The sequence below is a fragment of the Panthera pardus genome, unplaced genomic scaffold (genome assembly GCF_024362965.1).
Source record: "Panthera pardus isolate Hobbes unplaced genomic scaffold, ASM2436296v1 HiC_scaffold_20, whole genome shotgun sequence".
NCBI lineage: Eukaryota > Metazoa > Chordata > Mammalia > Carnivora > Felidae > Panthera > Panthera pardus.
The window spans coordinates 1,195,019-1,217,122 of NW_026526766.1; the positions used below are offsets into that span (position 1 = coordinate 1,195,019).

General features: G+C 45.4%; 1 protein-coding gene across 1 annotated transcript in view; it reads left to right on the top strand.

The window, feature by feature from the left end:
* The window catches only part of WNK2 (WNK lysine deficient protein kinase 2), a 131,596-nt gene that overhangs the window by 77,064 nt on the left and 32,428 nt on the right, over positions 1-22,104 (top strand). The window contains 4 exon segments of the mRNA XM_053907699.1: positions 17,545-18,311; positions 18,587-18,656; positions 20,537-20,598; positions 20,688-21,367. Coding sequence (XP_053763674.1) covers positions 17,545-18,311; positions 18,587-18,656; positions 20,537-20,598; positions 20,688-21,367 — 1,579 coding nt within the window.

The following is a 22,104-nucleotide window of genomic DNA, read 5'->3' on the forward strand; positions in this document are numbered from 1 at the left end:
GACTATATTATTAAGCTGTAGTGATCAAAACAGTGTGGTACTGGCATGAAAACAGACACACCGATCAGTGGAGTAGAATAGAGTCCAGAAATAAACCCATGCATATGTGGTCAATTATTCTGTGACAAAAGAGGAAAGAAAATACAGTGGGGAAAAGACAGTCACTTTAATAAATGGTGTTGGGAAAATTGGACAACTCCATGCAAAAGAATTAAACTGGACCATTCTTCTAGGCAAGGGCAACAAAAACTAAACAAATGGGGTTGCACCAAACTAAAGAGCTTTTGTGCAGCAAAGGAAACCATCAACAAAATGAAAAGGCAACCTTTTGGGAGAAGATATTTGTAAACCATACATCTGATAAGGGGTTAATATCTAAAATATATAAATAACTTACACAAGTTAATTAAAAAAAACCCCACAACTTGATTAAATGAGCAGAGAACTTGAACAGACATTTCTCCAAAGAAGACATACAGTTGGCCAACAGACACGTGAGAGGATGCTCACCATCTCTCATCATCAGAGAAACACAAGTCAAAACCACAAGGAGACACCACCTCACGCCTGTCAGAATGGCTAGAAGAAAAAAAAGACAAGAAATAACAAGTGTTGGTGGGGATGTGGAGAAAAGGGAACCCTTGTGCACTGCTGGAGGGAATAATTGGTGCAGCCACTATGGAAAACAGCATGGAGTTTCCTCAAAAAATTAGTAAATATGTCTGTTATAGGACTCAGAAATTCCATTTGTGGTATTTATCTAAAGAAAATGAAAACGCTAATTTGAAGAGATACATGCACTCCTGTGGCATTATTAGCATTATTGACAATAGCCCAGATATGGAAGCAACTTAAGTGTCTATCCAAAGATGAATGGATAAAGATGTCACACACACACACACACACATTACTCAGCCATAAAAAAGAATGAAAGCTCATGATTTGCAACAACATAGATGGACTTGGAGGACATTATGCTAAGTGAAATGTCAGAGACAGATGCCATATTATTTCACTTACATGTGAAATCTAAAAACAAATGAACAAAAAAGGAAAGGACAAATGAACAAAACAGAAATAGACTCATAGACACAGGAAACAGCTTTTGTTTACCAGAGGAGAGAGGGGCTAGGAGATGAGCTAAGTAGGTAAAGGAGATTAATAGGTACAGACATCAAGTTTTAAATAAGTCATGGGGATATAAAGTATAGTATAGGGAATATAGTCAGTATTGTAACAATTGTATGGTGATAAATGGTAACTAGACTTACGGGGATCATTTTGTAATGTAGAAAAATATTAAATCAGTATGATGTGCACCCAAAACAAGTAGGATATTGTAAGTCAACTATGCTTCAGTTAAAGAAAGAAAAAAAAGAAACATTACATAAAAGGGCCAGTTAATTAAGATGATTTAACAGTTCTAAATATGAATGCACCTAACAGTAAAGCTTTATTTTGAAAGGAGACATGAGCAAATCCACAATTATAGTTGAAGACTTTAACACTCTGCTCTCAGTAATAGATAAATCTGTAAGTTGAAGAATAAGTCTCAAGGAAAATTGGAAACATTTTGAAATGAACAAGAATGAAAATTCAACATATTAAAATTTGTGGAATGCAGCTAATGCAGTACTTAGAGGGAAATTTATAGCACTACATGGTTAGATGAAAAAAGAAGTCTCAATTCAATAACCCAAGCTTTCATCTTGAATTTAAAAAACCAGGAAAAAATAAATCCAAAGCAAGCAAAATGAAGGGAATAAAGAGCAGGTATCAATGAAATTTGAAACAGAAAAACAACAGACAAAACTAATGAAACAAAAATTGGTTCTTTGAAAAAAATCACTAATTTTGATAAATCTCTGAATACCAGTATCAAGAATAAAAGAGGAGAGCTATCACTACAGTACCTGCATAAAAGAATAACAATCATGGAATCATAGTCATGGAATACTATGAACAAACCTACACACGTGAATTTGATAACTTAGATGAAAGGGACTAATTCCACAAAGGCACAACCTGTGAAAACTCATCCAAGAGGGAATAGTTAACCTGAATGCTCCTGTACCGATTAAAAAGACTGATTTTATAGTGAAAAATCTCCCCCCCCCCCCACCACCAAAAAAAGAATTGTCCAGGCCTAAATGGTTTCATTGGTTATCTAGCCATTCCTTGTGCAACAGAAACCAAAGCAGATGTCTGTATGAGGATTTTCACAGATGTTTGTAACAGCTTTACTTATAATAGTCCAGACCTTGAACTAGCCCCACCTGCTGTCCATCCGATAAACATACTGTGGTTTATGCATACAACATAACACTACTCCATAATAAAAAAGGAATGAACTATTGGTACTTACAATAGCATGGATGATTTTCAAAGTAATTATTGTCTTTGTCTAAAGACTATAGCAAAGTCTAAAGACCTTGGCTAAATTAAGCCAGACAAAAGTGCATGTTATATGATCACATGTAAATGGAGACTATAGGGACAGAAAGCAGATCAGTAGTTGTCTGGGAAGGAGAGTGTGGCAGGAAAGGGATGGCGGGGGTGTAGATTACACAGTTCATGAACAAACGTCTGGAAGAATGATGAGTATATTCATTATGTTGATTGTGGTGGATTTTGCTTATATGCCCCAAATAAAAAATCACAGTTGAATGGAAATTGTGAAACTGAAAGATGCAGTAGTTAAAACTAAGACTCACAGGATGTTTGTACACTGCTGGAGGAAGAATTAACAAAGAACTAAAAAAATAAAAGGAGCTAAAAAATACAGAGATTTCAGTGAGATAGTCAACCATGATATAATTGGTGCCCCAGAAAGGAAAAGAATAGGACAGTATCAAGTTTGAGGAGATAATTTAGAGCTGAAAGGCATTAACCACAAATTCAAGAAGGCCTCCAAACTGAGAAACAACATATTTAAACATATTGTAGTGAAAGTACAGAGGCAAACAGAAGAATTGAAAGAATGCTTAAGGAAAAAGCAGGTGCCTCTAAAGGAGCTGGATGGCCCCTTAGACAGTGTTTGCCAGGAGACCACCAAATGCTACTACCCTCAAATGATAACAGAAATAACCGCCAGCTTCGAATCCCTGCTTGGTGATAGGATTCTACGTAAGTCAAGACGAAATAAAGACCAAAATAATTGATCACATCCACATCTCCCCTAAAGAAATACTGGAGGAGATACTATTAAGCAAAAAAAACCCCCCAGTTAACCTGGATGGAATGTCAGAAAAGCAGGAGGGAATAAAAGTAATGGCATTGTAGATACATGGGTAGATCGAAATGAACATTGACTGTATAAAAGTGTTGTGTTTTTTGAGAGTTCAAATATATTTGTTGTGTTAAAATACGTGAAAATACAGGGATACTTATGAGGGGGAAGGAACTGTACTCACAGGGCTTCTGGGTTCTTGCATTATGTGGGAAGGGCCAACATCAAGAATGTGTACTGTTGTCTCTAGAATGCCCCTGTGAGAATTATAAAATAGTAGATTACTCACACACTCATGGTGGCGGGGTGTAGTGGGGAAGAATGCTTAAAAAACAAAAGAACAGGAAGGAGAGAAAATGTAACATTGAACAAGCAGAACACATAGAAAATCATTAGTAAGATGGTAGTTTTTACCCAAATAGGTCAGTTATTAAATAGAAATGGACTAAATGTCAAAGGTTGCCAAATATGAAAAAAGGAAACAAACAAATAACAAACTAAGACCTAAGAATACAGAAAGTTCAATGTAAACATGCGGGGAAAAAAACACAGTATGCAAATACTAACCTAAACAAAGCTAGCGTAGATCTTTTTGTATCAGAAAAAATAGGCTTTTTAAGGCAAAAACATACTGGTGAAAGATTCAGCTCTTCAAGAAGACAGAAGAATTCTATATTTGTGTGTCTTTAATAACATAGCCTCAACGTACATAAAGCAAAAATTAACAGAAGTAAATGAAGAAATAGATCTACAATCATTATTGGAACCTTTAGAACAGGAAGACAAAAGTCATTAAGGATATAATGGATTTTAATAGAATTAGCAATCTTGGTCTATATGTAGATCACCCAGTGGCTGAAGAATACACATTTTTTTCCAAGTCCACATAGGGTTTGTTTTTTTTTTAAAGATTTAAAAAATAATTTTTTTGGTTTTTTTTTTTGAGAGACAGAGCGTGAGCCGGGGAGAAGCAGAGGAGAGAGAGAATCCCAAGAAGTCTCTGCCCGGTCAATGCCCAGAGCCCAGCACAGGGCTCAAACCCACGAAACTGTGAGATTACGACCTGAGCTGAAATCAAGAGCCGGACGCTTAACCAACGTAGGGTATTTTTAAATTAGCCGTATGCAAGACACAAAACAAATCTCAACAGATTTCAAAGATCAAAATCATTCAATGTGTGTTCTCCAGCTATAGTTGGGTAAGCTGGAATTAAAAAATGAGATATCTAAAAAAATCTCCATATGTTTTTCAGTTAAGAAATGTATTCATAGGGACACCTGGGTGGCTCACTCAGTTAAGTGTCTCTTGATTTTGGCTCAGGTCATGATCTCATGGTTCATGAGTTTGAGCCCCGTGTCGGGCTCTATGCTGGCAGTATAGAGTCTATTTGGGATTCTCTCTGTCTCTCTGGCCCTCCCCAGCTTGTGTGCTCTCTCTACCTCTTATCTCTCTCTCTCTCTCTCTCTCTCTCTCTCTCTCTCTCTCTCTCAAAAATTAACTTTTTAAAAAGTATTAAAAAAAGAAATGCACTTGTAAATATTTCATGAAGCAAAGAAGGAATTATAATGGAAATCAAGAAAACATCCTGAATGGTAATGACATGAAAATCATGCAAATGAAAATATTACATATCCGAACTTGGGCATGCGGCTAAATCTATAATTTTGAAGAAATGCATATATTAGAAAGGAGAAAAAGCTAAAAATCAGTGATGTCCACTATAAAAAGAAAAACTCAAAGAGGAAATGCAACAGATAAGGGCATGAATTAATATAAAACAAACATACAAAAGAGTGTCAACAAAGCTTGAAGTTGGTTCTTTGAAATGTCTTATAAAATTTGTATGTCCCTGCTGAGACTGAGCATAGAAAAGAGAACGTACAATCAATACCAGGAATGAAGAAGACATTGCTTCAGTCTGACTAACACTGAGAAGGAGTTAAGAGTATATTATGTGTAACTGCATGCCTATAAATTTGAAAACACGGATGATGTCCTAGAGAAATATAACTTACCAAACTTATATAAGAAGAAACAGAAAATCTGAAAAGTGCTATGAACATAGAAAAATTAAATCGGTAATTAAAAACCCTCTCACATTTGTCATTTATGGTGGCAAGATTGCTGGAGGACCTCAGTGTGTTGGTCTTCCAGGGTCAAGTGCAGGCAGAAAAGAGAATTATTTCTGTTCGGAAGGGTTCTGAAGTTCTGGGCCTGACTCTACTCTGCAGAACTAGGAGTCAGACCTGCCTCTAAAGCAATCATGTGGACAGGTGGCTGCATGCTGAGACAGTTATGTGCACATCCCTGGAATTGGAAGGAGGGACAGCTGTTCCCTGCCACACAAGGGAGGGGGTGGATGCTGCATTGTCACAGCCAACATGTGTTCATCAGAGTGAAGCAGATGGACACAGCCAGATGTTGGAAAAGAGATGACATTTGTCGAGATAAAGGGAAAGGACAAATGGAGTTCACGTGAGGAGTGGAGAATTCTGCTCAGATGAAAACCACAGAGAGAGAGAGAGAGAGAGAGAGAGAGAGAGAGAGAAGCCACCCCCCCACCCCAGGATGACTGGGAGGGGTCATGTCAGCAGGAGGCAGTGTAGGAGCTATAGCCTTCATGCCCCCCATGAAAACATACACCTATCCATTAGTGGAAACGGTCTTGGGAGGGCTTAAGTGTCCAGCTAAGAACCTGTGGCAACACAGTGGAGCAAAAATATAGACAACTGCAAAAAAAGGATCCCTGGGGAGATGGGATTACATGAGGCCTCAGGAAATGGCTAGGATCAAAGAAGGTGGGGCTCTGTCAGTGCCATGGCGAGTGCCATCACAGCCCCCAGTGGCATGCTCTGGGGAGGCCCTCGGAGGAACTCTGCAGCCCCTGCAGCAGCCTGGGGTCCCCACAGCTTTCACAGCAGAAGACCCGTATGCTAGTGGGCAGACCCCAGTGGCCTGCCTCACAAAAGACGTCTTTGCCGTGGGTGTAACCCAATAGCCATTGCTGCCATAGACCCTCTACAGAAGGAGATTCTGCTGTACCCTCTTCCCAGAAGGATCTGCTCTTGTGCCACCCTTGGACCAGGACTGTCTGCTGCCTCCCCAACCCTGTGCAGATCCCAGATTGCTGAACCCTGGCTGCTCTGGGTGCACCTGTGCTCTAGACCTCAGCTCCATGACAACTCCACACTTATGCACCTGAGGCACTGGAGCCACTACCATTGTGGGCTAGCCAGTGCCCCGGAACCTGGGGCCATCATCCCCGTGGGTGCCTGCCCTCCAGACTTCTGCTCCATATCTGTGCCATAGGCACCTGTACTTCAGACACCAGTGCTGCCACTACCCACAAGCTGGACCCTGTGCCAGGAAGAATCACCTTAGTTGTGACATCCCCATGGGAGGAAAAACATTAGGAGGTACCCAGAAGCCTTCATGACTGAAGACCCCAACAGCCCTTATAGCCACTGCAGCCACCTGTAGTTGAGGACCTCTGCCATCTTTGCTGATGCTGATGTTGGCTGATAGACCTGCACGGAGACTCCACTACTGGGCCTGTCCTAGAACCACTACAGCCTACCCAGCTGATGTCCTGCACCCATTCACAGATGGTCTTTACCCACCAAAACCCATCTGTAAAGGCTGCAAGAGGTGACTGTTTCATCAGTGCAACGTTAGCAACACGAGGTTACAAGAAACATAAAAAAAAGCAAGCAAACATACCACCACCAAAGGAACACAGTAATTTTCCTGTAACAGACCCCAAAGAATTGAAGATGTGTGAATTGTCAGAGGATTCAAACTTAACCATTTTTTTTTTTAATGTTTGTTTATTTTTGAGAGAGAGCATGAGCGGTGGTGGGCAGAGAGAGAGGGAGACACGGAATCCGAAGCAGGCTCCAGGCCCTGCGCTGTCAGCACAGAGCCTGACACAGGGCTCAAACTCACAAACCGTGAGAGCATGACCTGAGCCGAAGTCACTTAACCGACTGAGCCACCCAGGCACCCCTAAACTTAACCGTTTTAAGGAAGCTCAGTGAACTACAAGAGAACTGTGAAAATTAATAGAAGGAAACCTTGTCTATAATGGAGTCAGGGGGCCAGCAGGGTTGCAAACCCAGCAGGAAGAGAGGGACCTTGCAGGTGGTTGCTACTTTACTACCCCAGCAAGAGGAAGGAAGGTTTCTTCCTGGCAACAGCTCAGCCAATGAGAAACCACTATATTTCCAGCTCCCAGTTTACTTCAATGCACTTTTAGTTTACATCAGCCCCTCCCTACACCCCCCTCCTATATAAAAGAGCCTCCTTTTTGGACTTCTTCTCCAGACTTGCCTGTTGTTTTACCATAGCTAGCTTGTCCCAGATTGAAATTCTCTGTTAAGAATAAACCCCCCCCCCTTTTTTTTTTTGGCAAAATAAGTTTTATTTTTAAGGTTAACAGAATACATGAGACAACTGAACAAAAAATACGTGAGGAAAATGAGAAGTTCAGTAGAGAAATAGGAATCATGAAAAGAACCAACAAATATTGGAGCTGAAGAATACAATGAATGAAGTAAAAAATGCAATAGACAGCATGAATAGCTGACTTGATCAAACAGAGGAAAGAATTTGTTAACTTCAAGACAGGTTATTTGAAATTAACTAGTCATAGGAGAAAAAAGAAAAAAGAATGAAAAAAGTGAAGAAAGCATATGTGGATTTGGAGGCACTATCAAGCAACTACTATCTGCATTGTGGGAGTCCCAGAAGAAGAAAGAAAGGTCAGAACGCTTATTTAAGAAATTCCCAAATCTAGTAAGAGTTATGTACATCTCGGCACATGAATCTTACAGGTCCCCAAATAGACTGAACCCAAAGAAGACCTCACCAAGACACATTAAACTATCAAAAATCAAGACAGAAATTTGAAAACAGCAAGACAGAGAAAAAAAAAATACCCACTTCATTTCAAACAGGTGAATACCCAAAAGGCTTTCAGCAGATTTCTCTGCAGAAACCTTGCAGGCCAGGAGAGAATGGAATGATATATTTGCAGTTTTGAAAGTAAAACATACTTGACAGCCAAGAATATTGGCAAAGCTGTCCTTCAGAAATAAAGGAGAAAGACTTTCTCAGATGAAAGCTGAGGGAATTCAACACCACTAGACCTGCCATACCAGAAATGCTAAAGAGAATTCTTCAAGCTGAAGTGAAAGGATCCTAATTAGTAACATGAAAAGACATGAAAGTATAAAACTCACTGGTAAAAGTAAGCATATGGTCATCCAGAATATGATGGTTGTGTACACATCACTTGAGTATGAATGTTAAAAGTCAAAAGTATTAAAAATAACCATATTTACAATAATTTCTAATGGATACACAATATAAAAAAGATGTACATTGTGTTACCAAACATTAAATATGTGTGCGGGAAGTAGAATGTGGAGTTTGGTATGCAGTTGAAGTTCCCAGCTCAAAATGGACTTATTTATAACTATAGTTTTAATGTAAGGCTCATATTATCGCAAATAGCTTTAGTCTGCAAAAGACAAAACAAAACATACTTCCATGAAAAATCATCAAATCACAAAGGAAGATAGCATGAGAGGAAGAAAGGAATAAAGAACTACAAAGCCAGAAAACAATGAACAAGATGGCAATAGTAGGTCCTTACTTATCAGTAATTGCTTTATATGTAAATGGATTAAGTTTTCCAATCAAAAGATATAAACAGTATAGACTTGTAAATACCTCACTTTCAATAATGGATAGATCAGACAGAAAGTCAATAAGGAAATACTGACTGGAATGACACTGTAGTAGAACAAATGGGTCTAATAGACATGCTCAGAACACCTTCTCCCCACCCGCCCCCTGAATAGTAGCAGAACACACGTTCTTATCAAGGTGCATGGAAGATTCTCCAGGATCATTTGGAAGATCATAAAACCAGTCTTAAATTTAAGAGGACTGAAGTCACAATGTCTTTTTTGACTACATGAAGCTCTGCAGCTAGAAATCAGTAATGGGAGGGAAGCAGGAAAAGTGCAAATACATGAAACCTAAACATCTGAATAGCCAGTGGCTCAGAGAAGAAATCAAAAGGGAAATAAAAAAATACCTGAGACAAATGAAGATGGAAACATAACACACCAAAACTTAAGGGATGTGGCAAAAGCAGTTTTAAGAGGAAAGTTTATAGTGATAAAGGTCTACATTAAGAAACAAGAAAGATCTCAAACAACCTAACTTCATACCTCCAAGAATTAGAAAAAGGAAAACAAAGCCCAGAGTTAGAAGGAAGGAAAGAACAAAGATGAGAGCAGAAATAAATGGGCCAGAAAAACAACAAAATAGAAATGAAATGAAGAGCAAGCTTTTTTGAAAAGGTAAACTAAATGGACGTACCTTTAGCTAGACTAAGAAAAAAAGAGGACTCAAAGTCAGAATTAAAAGATGAGACATCGGGGCGCCTGGGTGGCTTGGTCGATTAAGCGTCCGACTTCGGCTCAGGTCATGATCTCACGGTCCGTGAGTTCGAGCCCCGCGTTGGGCTCTGTGCTGACCGCTCAGATCCTGGAGCCTGTTTCAGATTCTGGGTCTCCCTCTCTCTCTGACCCTCCCCTGTTCATGCTCTGTCTCTGTCTCAAAAATAAATAAACATTAAAAAAATAAATAAAAGATGAGGCATCACAACAATTGATTCCATAGTAATACAGAAAATCATGCGAAACTACCATGAACAATTATATGCTAACCTATTGGACAGCCTAGAAAAAATAAAGATAAATTCCTAGACTCACACAACCTACAAAGATTGAATCATGGAACTAGAAAACCTGAATGGATCTGTAACTGTAAGGAGCTTAAGTAAGTAAGCAAATCTCCCAACAAAAGTCGAGACCACTGGTGAAGTCTACCAAACATTTAAAGACGAATTAACACTAATCCTTTTCAAACTCCTCCAAAAGTAATGAAGAGGAACATTTCCAAACTCATTTTATCAAGTCACCATTACCCTGATACCAAAGCCACACAAGGACCCCACAAGAAAATTATAGGCCAGTATTCTTGATGAATATACATGCAAAAGTTCTCAGCAAAATCATAGCAAACTGAGTTCAATAGCACATTAAAAGAATCATAACTGTTATGTGGGACTTATTCCTGAGATGCAAGGGTGGTTCAGCATAAGCAAATCATAAATGCGATATGCCACGTCAGCAGGATGAAGGGTAAAATCATAGGATCATCTCAGGTGCAGAAAAAAGCTTTTAAGAAAATTCAACATCCTTTCATGATAAAAATCACAACAGATGAGATATTAAAAGAATGTATTTTAACATAATAAAGGTCATATAGGACAAGCCAACAGCTAACGTACTCTGTGGTGAAAAGCTGAAGCCTTTCCTCTTAGATTAGGAACAAGAGAAGGATGCCCACTCATCACTTCTATTTAACATTGTCCTGGAAGTTCTAACCAGAGCAATTAGGCAAGAAAAAGAAACAAATGACATCTAAATCAGAAAGAAAGAAGTAAAATTGTCTCTGCAGATGACATAATCTTATATATAGAAACCCTTAAAGATTCCATCAAAAACCCCACAGAGGGGTGCTTGGGTGGCTCAGTCGGTTTGGGCATCCGACTTCGGCACAGGTCATGATCTCACAGCTCGTGGGTTCGAGCCCTGCATCAGGCTCTGTGCTGACAGCTTGGGGCCTGGAGCCTGCTTTGGATTCTGTGTCTCCCTCTATCTGCTCCTCCCCCGCTCACACTCACACTCTCTCTCTCGCTCGCTCTCTCAAAAATAAAGCTTAAAAAAATTTTTTTAACACCCTGTTAGAATATTAATTCAGTAAAGTTGCAGGATTCAAAATCAACATGCAAAATTCAGTTGCATTTCTATGTACTAACAACAAGCTACCTGAAAGATAAATTAAGGAAGCAATTTTGGGGCACCTGGGTGGCTCAGTTGTTTAAGTGTCTGACTCTTGGTTTCGGCTCAGGTCATGCTATCATGGTTTGAATTCAAGCCCCAAATTGGGCTCTGTGCTGACAGTGCAGAGCTTTCTTGGGCTTCTCTCTCTTCCTTTCTCTCTGCCCCTCCCCTGCTCACACACACTCTCTCAAAATAAACTTAAAAATAAAAGAAAGAAAGTGATTCCATTTACAGTAGCATCGAAAACAATAGCATATCTAGGCATATGTTTCACCAGGGAGAGGAAAGAACTATATACACTGAAAACTATGAGACACTGAAATAAATGGAAAGGCATCCCATGTTCTTGGATTGGAAGGATTAATATTGCTAAATATCCATACTATGCAAAGCCATCTATAAATTCAGTCCAATCCCTGTCAAAATTCCAACGGCATTTTCATAGAAATAGAATAAACGGTCCTAAAATTTGAATGGAATAACAAGACCTCAAGCAGCCAAAGCAATCTCGAGATGAGAAACCTGGAGGCATCTCATTCCCTAGTTTTAAACTGTATTATGGAACTTTAGTCAAAATAGTTGGGTTCTGACATAAAAACAGACACAGGCTAATGTAACAGTCATTAGTCACAGATGATCAACTAATCTGTGACAAAGGTGCCAAGTACGCACAATGGGGAAGGGATGGTCTCTTCAGGAAATGATTCTGGAAAACTGGATATCCACATGTAGAAGAATGAAATTGGACCTTCATCTCCTACCACTTATAGAAATCAACTCAAAATGGACTAAAGACTTCTCAGACATGATACCATAAAACTCCTAGAAGAAAGCAGGAAAAAAGCTCCTTGACACTGGATGTGACACTAAAAACACAAGCAGCAAAAGCAAAATCATAAGTGGGATTACATCAAACTAAGAAGCTTTTGCACAGCAAAAGAATCAAAATGAGAAGGCATCCTACAGAATGAGAGGAAATATTTGCAAATCATATATCTGATAAGGGGCTAATACCTAAAATATGTAAGTAACTCACACAGCTCAATAGCAAAATCAAAAGATCCCTCAAATAATCCAATTAAAAATGGCGGGGGCACCTGGATGGCTCAGTCAGTTAAGCCTTCAACTCTTTGTTTTGGCTCAGATCATAATCTTACGGTTTGTGAGTTCGGACCCTGCATTGGGCTCTGTGCTAACAGTACAGAGCCTTCTTGAGATTCTCTCTCTGGCTCTTCCCCATTCACTCTGTCTCTCAAAAATAAATAAACTTAAAAAAAAATTTTTTTTTTTTTAATGGGCAGAGAGGGCGCCTGAGTGCTTTCATCAGTTAAGCTTTTGACTTTGGCTCTGGTCGTGATCTCACAGCTCATGAATTCGAGCCCCACATCAGATTCTCTGCTGTCAGCGCAGAGCCCGCTTCAAACTTCTCTCTCTTTCTCTCTCTCCCTCTCCCTCTCTGCCCCTTCCTGACATGCCCACACTCTCTCTCTTCTCTCTCTCAAAAATAAACATTTAAAAATAAAAATGGGCAAAGAGTCTGAATAGATGTTATTTCCAAGGAAATCCTACAGATCGCCAGCAGATATGTGAAAAGGTGCTCAGCATTACTAATCATCCGGGAAATGCACATCAAAACCACAATGAGATATCATTTCATACCTTTCAGAATGGCTTTTTTCAAAAAGACCATAGATAACACATGTTGGTAAGGATGTGGGGAGAAGGGAACCCTGTACACTGTTAGTGGGAATACAAACTGGTTAAGCCATTATAGAAAATTGTATGGAGGTTACTAAAAATTTTTAAAATAGAACTCCCATATGATCTCACAGTCCCACTTTTGGGTATAGATCTGAAGAAATCCCTATCTTGAAAAGATAGCAGTACGCCCATGTTCATTGCAACATTATTCACAAGTAGCCAAGATGGAAGTAAGCTAAGCATTGACAGTTGAATGAATAAAGAACATGTAAATATATACAATGGAATACTATTCACCCATAAAACCAAGGAAATCCTGCCATTTGTGACAACATGAATGAACGTGGAGGACATCATGCTAAGTGAAATAAGCCAGAGGGCTAAAGACAAATACTGTATGATGTCTGGGGAAGGCGGGGGGCGGAATTCATACAACCAGAGAGTGGAGTGGTGGCTGACAGAGGCACAGATTAAAGGAGAAGCATGTGATCATCTCAATAGATGGAAGAAAGCATTTCATGAGATTCAAAGCCTGTTAATGACTTTAATAAAAAGAGAAGTATAAAGATGAATTAGTTTAATTTGATGAAGAATGTTTAAAAACAACAGCAGCTATTTCTCTAAAATAAGTTTTTAATGTTTATTTTTTGAGAGAGAGAGAGAGAGTAAACAGGGGAGGAGCAGAGAGAGAGGGAGACAGAATCAGAAGCAGGTTCCAGGGTCTAAGCTGTCAGCACAGAGCCCGACGCGGGGCTCAAACTCACAAACTGTGAGATCATGACCTGAGCTGAAGTCAGATCCGACTGAGCTACCCAGGCGCCCCAACAGCAAGTATTTCTTTTTTATTTTATTTTTGAGAGACAGAGACAGAGCACGAGTGGGGGAGGGGCAGAGAGGGAGGGAGACACAGAATCTGAAGCAGGCTCCAGCCTCTGAGCTGTCAGCACAGAGCCCGACGCGGGGCTCGAACTCACGGACACGAGATCATGACCTGAGCCGAAGTCAGACACTTAACCGACTGAGCCACCCAGGTGCCCCAACAGCAAGTATTTCTAATAGTGATATGTCGAATGCTTTCTTTTTTTTTTTTTTAATTTTTTTTAACATTTATTTAGTATTGAGAGACAGCATGAACAGGGGAGGGGCCGAGAGACAGGGAGGCACAGAATCCGAAGCAGGCTCCAGGCTCCGAGCTGTCAGCACAGAGCCCGACACAGGGCTTGAACTCACAAACCGTGAGATCGTGACCTGAGCCGAAATCGGACACTTAACCGATGGAGCCACCCAGGCGCCCCTCGAATGCTTTCTTTTTGAGATAGAAAACAGATACCAATTATCACCATTTATTTTCATCTCATACTGGAGGTCTTGGTGCAGTGTGGGGTATGATATCAGGAAGGAAGAGAAGGAGAGAGGCAGGGAGCAAGGGTGAGGAAGAGGAGAAAGGGGAAAAAATAATAGAAAAGCAGCAGGACTGAAGAAGTCTGCTTCTTATAGTGAAATCTGAATTTCGGCAGAGGGGACCCAGTGTCACCTTTTGCTCCTCCAGGTGATTCCAGTCTGCAGCTAAGTTTAAGAGCCGCTTCCCTTTTTTTTGGTAAATATTTATGGAGGTTATGGTAACGGTATAATAGCTTTATTTTTCATTTGAAAAAAAATGTCATTAATCTCAAAACAAGGTTTTCCAAAGTAAATTTTGGCTTGGTACCAACTTAAGGTAGGCTTCATTCTATTTTCAAGTCCAATAGTAATCACTCTTCAAGTAGAATTAAATACATAATGAATGCCACATAATAGATGCTCAGAGCTGAGTGATTATTGTGATTTTTCAATGTAATTATAAATTGGTGTTCCGTAAGTGGTGATGTTTCTTTTAACATTACTTTTTGGTAAGCATTTGGACAGAACAAGATAACAACCTTTTACTAAGAAACCCTTGCTATAAAATTATTGTTTTTGGTCAGATTATAATTCTTTCCAAGGAATATGTTTGTAAAACTTTTCCCACTCTGAGGTGGAGATTATCATGTGGGTTTTTTTTTTTTTTTTTTGCAGTAATTATTTCATTTTTACCTCTGACTAATGGCACTTAATTATTATTTTAAAAAGCTATAAGGATTTGAAAGGAAGAAATAAACTATCATTATTTGTTGACAAAGTGCCTATATACATGGAAATTAAAATTTAGGAAAATACTAAAATTAATAAGTGAATTTAGGTGAGGTAACTAGATGCAACAGTTTTTCTATACCAGCAATAGTTAGTAAATAGAAATTTATTACATTTCCATTTGTAGTAACATAATAATAGCAAACATGAAATAGAAATGATTCTGACAAAATAAGTCCTTTATACCCCAGACCTTTAATAAAACACTGAGAGAAACTTAAGAAATGAATCAAAAGATATATACCATGTTCATGGATTAGAAGACTCAATATGGTAAACACATTACTTTCCCCAAATGGATTTACAGATTCATTGTGGTCTCAGTTAAAATTCTGACTTTTAATGGGCACTGACAAGTTGATTGTATGGTATTTGTGGGAATGCAAAAGCCAGGAAAAACCGAGATACCCTCTAGAGGAAGGAAAGTGTTCTGTTGGGTACTGGGACTAATTATGTAAACCCACAACTATAGAAACACTGTGGTACTGGAACAGGGGTAGACATTGAACAAGGGAGTAGAAGCACCCAGAGGTACGCCCACATCTTGATTGACAAGAATGGTCTGACTGCTAAGTGGTGATGATAGGAATGTTTTTAAAACAAAAAGGGAGGGGTGCCTGGATGGCTTAAGCGTCCAACTCTTTTTTATTTTTTATTTTTTTTATTTATTTGAAAGAGAGCCGTGAGTGGGGGGAGAGAGAGGGAGGGAGGCAGGGAGGGAGGGAGAGAATCCCAAGCAGCCTCTTCTGCTAGCATGAGCCTGATGTGGGGCACAAACTCACAAACCATGAGATCATGACCTGAGATGAAACCAAGAGTAGGTCTTAACTGACTGAGCCACCTAGGCGCCCTAGCATCCAACTCTTGATTTCATTTCAGGTCTTGATCTCAGAATTGTGAGTTCAAGCCTCATGTTGGACTAGCAGTGGGCATGAAGCCTACTTAAAAACAAACACAGTGGGGCACCTGGATGGCTCAGTCGGTTAAGCGGCCGACTTCGGCTCAGGTCATGATCTCACAGTTCGTGAGTTCGAGCCCCGCATCGGGCTCTGTGCTGACCGCTCAGAGCCTGGAGCCTGTTTCAGATTCTGTGTCTCCCTCTCTCTGACCCTCCCCCATTCATGCTCTGTCTCTCTCTGTCTCAAAAGTAAATAAACGTTAAAAAAAAAAATTAAAAAAAAAAAAAAAAAACAGAGTGTCTGGGGGGCTCAGTCAGTGAGGCATCTGACTCCTGATTTCAGCTCTGGTCATGATGTCGCAGTTGGTGAGATCGAGCCCCGCGTCAGGTTCTGTGCTGACAACACAGAGTCTGCTTGAGATTCTCTCCCCCTGCCCCCCTTTGTCCTCTCCCCAGCTCACACACTCACTCTCTCAACAAACAAAACCACTTTAGGTCCTATTCCAGTTCCCAGGATGACTTGGGAGTGTGGGAGCACGAAGGCTGCTCTGGGAGGGGAACTGGCACAGGTGTGTAGGGAAGCCGGTTCGCGGCTCCTGAAGGCTGAGGCCCCTGTGACCCGGCAGCCCCGTCTGGGGTGTAGGCCCAGCACATGTGCACTGGTGTGTTCACGCTTGTGTGCTCGTGCATAGCACACAATGGCACAGGAGTCATAGGGGAGTTGGGGAGTGAAACTATGCAGACACGCATCGTGGGCGCGTCTCCCAGATAAAATGGCGAGAGAAGCCAGACAGGAAAGAGTAAACAGGAGTCTGCTGATACAATAGTCAAAGTTAGAACTAAGCTGTGGTGTTCAGAGCACGTGTTTGTGGGGCAATGCCGTGAAGAAACCAGATGTGGACGTTTGTCACCGGCTTGGGGGGGGGGGGCAGTGTGAGTCTGGGGGTGTGGGATCCCGGCGCTCCCCCTACCCCCTTGTATTTTTGTAAGCTTTTCATTTTAGTTTGATGCAATTTTAAGTAAAGAAGAGTAGCCTCAAAGGAGAAGTCAGTTGGGGAAACAGGACAGGCTACGTTCTCTGCATATTCCCAGGCTCGGGAGCACACAGAAGCTCTGGGAGTTCCTGGGCGGGAGCCGGGGTCCCTTGCTTGGTTCCTCCCTCCCGTCAGCTCCTCCCTGAGCACCCCTTTCCAGAGGACGCTGGTGTTGGTGTCGCGTGCTTCTGACCTTATCGGGGTCTGTTCACGGGAGGTTCATGTTCCCTCTGAGGCAGCGAGCGTGTGGGGCTCGCATAGGCACTGTGCTTTTATAAGCTCATCTTACGAGTTTGTGGACTGGCTGGTGGGAAGGATACCGGAGGCATGTTTTCGTGCCACACCCCCAGCAGGTGGGGGCAGGTTGCGCCTGAGGGCTGAGTGCTCCTGAACAACCAGAGGGAAGGGGTGGGGGGTGGCAGGGGGGCATTGCTGGTGTGGGGGCCTGAGGGGAGAAGTCAGGCACACTGGAGAAGAGAAGACCAGCATGTGGGGTCTGCAGGTCATAGAAGGCATCTTTCTGGCTAGGGAAGTGCCAGGTGAACAACACCAGAGTAGGCTGGTACAGAGGCATTTTCCTATTTCTTCTAGACACAGCGCCCTGTAAAGACCAGCTGTCCTTAAAGGAAAAATCCGGCTTCCCAGCCAGTCCACAGCATCTGAGCCAAACAGGCCCCAGGGACACCCCTGGCGGTGCACCGGCCCCTTTGCTGCCATCCTCCCCTCCTGTGACTGCTCTGCCCCAGGATGCGGCCACCCCAGCCGCCAGCCCCAAGCCAGAGCCCTCAGTGGGGACTGCTGTGCAGGCAGGGGGCCCAGGGACCTCTCAGGGGATGGCCAGTGAGCGTGAGACCCCCCAGCCACTGGCAGAGACTCAAGACACCCAGCTTTCTGCACAACCCCTGGGTGCAGGTGGGGGGCCTTGTGCCCCACCTCTGGAGGCCCCCCGCTACCCCTCGGGTTTGGGAGAGCCCAACTCAGCCAGGGAGGCCATGGCCCAGGGTGAGCCCTTGCAGGCTCCGGCCCCTGCACCCAGCGCCCCCAGTGGGACCCCTCAGCCCACCCTGGGTCAGCCCCTACCCCCGTTGCCCCCTGCAGTAGGGGCCATCAGCCTGGCCACTCCCCAGCTCCCCAGCCCCCCACTGGGGCCCACTGGGGCCCCCCAGCCACCCTCGGCCTTGGAGTCAGATGGGGAGGGGCCTCCCCCCAGGGTGGGCTTTGTGGACAGCACCATCAAGAGCCTAGATGAGAAGCTTCGAACTCTGCTCTACCAGGAGCACGTGCCCACCTCCTCAGCCTCTGCTGGGACCCCTGTGGAGGCGGGGGACCGAGACTTGACCCTGGAGCCCCAGCCCGTGGTAAGTTCTGGCCCTACTAGGGTGGCGAGCACCCCAGGCACGCAGACCTGCCTCAGTCGGCTGTGGCCGCCCCGCACTCAGGCCCACCCCCATGTTTTACAAAAAGTGGCTCATCTGGGGACTTGGGGAGTGTGTGTGCAAGGTCGGGACCTGGTCTGGACGGCCCCGGTCAGGGTGGCCTGGGGAGGAGCCCAGCCTTCACACAGAGGGGATCTGCAGGTCTCTGCACGCATCACCAGGAGAGACTTAACGGCTCTCTCCGTTTCTTCCACCAGCCGGGAAAGTCAGAAACAGCCCCTGGGCTGGGGGCTGCATTGGAGCAGGCTGGGTCCTCGCCATTGACAGGTAATGAGCCCCAGGTCACCTGCCAGACCCCCAGTGCTTTCAAGGTGCATCCCGCGTCTCTACCCTTCATCCCTATAGCATCTTGGGTGGGACTCAGGCATAGTGGGAGCCCATCGTGATGCGTTAGTTAAAGCCCACTGTGTTCTAACAGAGCACATGCTCAGGCCCCAAGGTGAGAAAGGCCTTTGTAGAAACAGCTGGGCTGGGTGTCAGGTGGTGCTCAGGGACTGTCCAGCTGCCAGTGCTCTCCATGCGCTCTGGCAGGCATCCCTGAGCCCCGTGTTCTTTAGAAGGTTACAAGACGCGGGAGCTTGTTTGGGTAGAGTGCAGGGCTGGGGCTGAGAGTTTCCAGCTGTCCGTGGAAGCTGCCGGCCTGGGGCCAGCAAGTTCCTGCTGTGGAACTTCCTCTGAGGCTCCTGGGTGCTGCGGGTCTGTGGGAGCTCTTGTGGTTCTCATTTCATTACCTGAACACCTGTGTGTCAACCCAAGGGGGTGGGTCTGACCTTCCGAGGTGGGGTTTCTTGGCCTGGGATTCCTCGGGAGATCAGCAAGATAAAGGTCCAGCTGACCTTGTGACAGGACCCTGGGTTTGTGTCAGCGGCAGGTGAGGCCCCAGTTGGCAGAGTGAGGGGAGTGGCCTACTGGGTCTCTGGATACTGCATTCATAGGTGTCACACTGTCAAGGGATGGGGACAGCTGGCACAGGAGTCAGAACCCCCAGCACGTGTTTACCTGCGAAACGGAGGTTCAAGCAGGAATGCTCTGGGGGAGAAAGTAAGACGCTGTCCCTGAGTGCCTGCTCCCTCTTCTGACCTCTGTGCATGAGAAATGTACCATGGGTCCCTTCTGTGGCATCAGGGACTTCAAATGCTGTAGCCACTCCCAAGCCCACTCCTCACAGAGTGCAGAGCTTGTCGGGGAACCGTAAGGAGACATGGTCAGCATTTCTGGTGGTCAGAGCTGTCTGGAAACAGGGAGTGTAGAGTGAACCCCTGTGCCTGGAGGTGTGCAAAGAGAGGGCAGATCCCCCACTGCAGGGATGTGATGGGGGGGGGCATCAGGCACTGCCTGTAGGTTGGGGGTGTGTGACATTTGGGTCTGGGTCTCCCTGGGAATCTGCAGCAGCAGCCCCCCCAACCTTGCCAGAGGCTCTCACCCCTGCGGCAAGCACGTCAGTCTGGCTGTGGGCTGACACAGCCCCTGCCTGCCTGCGGCTTGCTTTTGCCACCTGCGGGCCCGGCTTGGGCCTGTCTCCCACACGTCAGCTCCTCCTGCTCCACCACTCGGTGGTCCTGGGAAAGGGGGTCAGAAGTACCACCCTGCATCCATGCTCTGTAGATGGGGAAGCTGGGATAGCTTCAGATGATGCGGGCCTTCCCTAGACGCTGAGCCATAGAGTTAAGAACTGGCCCTATTGATGCAGGACCTCGTGAGGCCCTTTTATCGTCGGATTTGATGGGGAGTCCTTCAGGTGTATAAAGATGACAGGTGAGATGGTAGTGACATCAGGTGTGCAGAGATGACCCGTGACACAGATTGGCACTGTCAGGTGTTAGAAGTGACAGGTGGCACAGGTGATGGCCATCAGGTGTGCAGAGGGTGGGGCAGTGCCCCAGGTTCTGGAGCAGGTGCCTCCAGGGACCTGAGAGGTGTCAGGCTGAACCCTCCTCCCTTCCCCGAGTCATTGGGTGTCTCCTAACAAGAAATGGGGTCAGGGCCTCCTGGAGTGTTTATAGTTTTCCTAGCTGCTGAGCACGTGCGGTACATCCCCCTGCCCTGGGTGGGGGGCTTCCCTTCCACTGATCCAATTCAGCTGGAGGGCACCTACTCCTGCCCTTGCCCTCCGCACCGACCCAGTAACGACTCTGACATTCCTACAGCAGAATCATCTTTGAGCCAAGTGACAACCTCAGGTTTGCCCCCGGCGCCAGGTGCCCCCCAGGTAAGGAGTGTTCTCCCAGGCACCTGGCTGGTGGGGTTTCCTCTCTGCTGCTGTGTGGTGGAAACTTCTCCTTTCCACTCCTTGTCCAGGATGCCCCTGCTTCTGCCTTCCCTGCACTCCTGGAGCCCGCAGACCAGAGCAGTGGGGTCCCGGGGGAAACTTCAGCCAGGCCCACACCGGGGATGCAGACGGAGGACAGCCGGGCCAGCCACCTGCAGACGCAGGGCACTCTGGCCGCAGGGTCCCCACAGAAGCATCCAGGGCAGCAGGACGGCAGCTCACCAGCCAAAACTGTGGGCCGGTTCTCCGTGGTCAGCACGCAGGACGAGTGGACCCTGGGCTCCCCCCACAGCCTGCGGTACTCGGCGCCGCCAGACGTGTACCTGGAGGAGGCCCCCCACAGCCCCGACATGAAGCTGGCCGTGCGGAGGGCGCAGACAGCCTCCTCCATCGAGGTCGGCGTGGGCGAGCCGGTGTCCAGTGACTCCGGGGACGAGGGTCCGCGCAGGCGGCCCCCTGTGCAGAAGCACGCCTCCCTACCCAGCAGCAGTGGCGTGGCCAGCGACTTCGTGAAGAAGGCCACCGCCTTCCTGCACAGGTCCCCACGGGCTGGCTCCCCGGGCCCGGAGACGCCCGGCAGGGTGGGCGTGAAGGTGCCCACCATCAGTGTGACCTCCTTCCACTCCCAGTCGTCCTACATCAGCAGCGACAACGACTCGGAGATCGAGGACGCCGATATCAGGAAGGAGCTGCAGAGTCTGCGGGAGAAGTAGGTCCTGAGAAGTGGCTGCGGGGGTGGGGGGGGGGGCGGGGAGCGGTGCTGCCTGTGCTGCGGACCCTGGTCTCCTGCGGTAGCTCTCACTGGGCTCACTGTCTCCCCCAGCGAGTGTGACTTACTCCACTGTTTTGGGGACACTGCGCAGAAGTGGCAGATACTGGAGAGAAGCCTCACAGGCTTCTGCCGTCCCATAATTCCTTCTGCTGGGTTGCGCAAGCCCTGGGGAGAGAGAGCAACACATTACCTCAGCATGCCTGCCCCGGCCCTGCCCCACTCTCCTCCCACCTGCCTCGGCCCCACCCCACCCCCAACCTTCCGAGGCCCCGCCCCACTCTCCTCCTACCTGCCTCGGCCCCACCCCCCCAACCTGCTGAGGCCCTGCTTTACTCTCCTCCCACCTGCGCCCCCCCCTTGCCTCACCCTCCCCCACTTGCCCCAGCCACTGAGTTGGGCCCAGCCATAGGAGACCTGCTGACAGCCGAGTGCTGGCACTCAGCAGCCACTAGATTTGGAGGCACGCAGGGAGGTGCCTGATCCAGTGACAGTGTGTCCTTGTGGGGCGTGTGGGGGGTCTCCTCTGTACACTCTCACTGGGGGATGGTTGCCCTGGGAGCCTGCGGGCCGCAAGAGTAAGGGGAACCAAGAGGCAGCCGCCCTCTCTGGGGGGGGGGGGGGCTGTGTAGGGGTGGGGAAAAGGAGGGTGCCGGGCCTGGGGTGGGAGTGGGGTG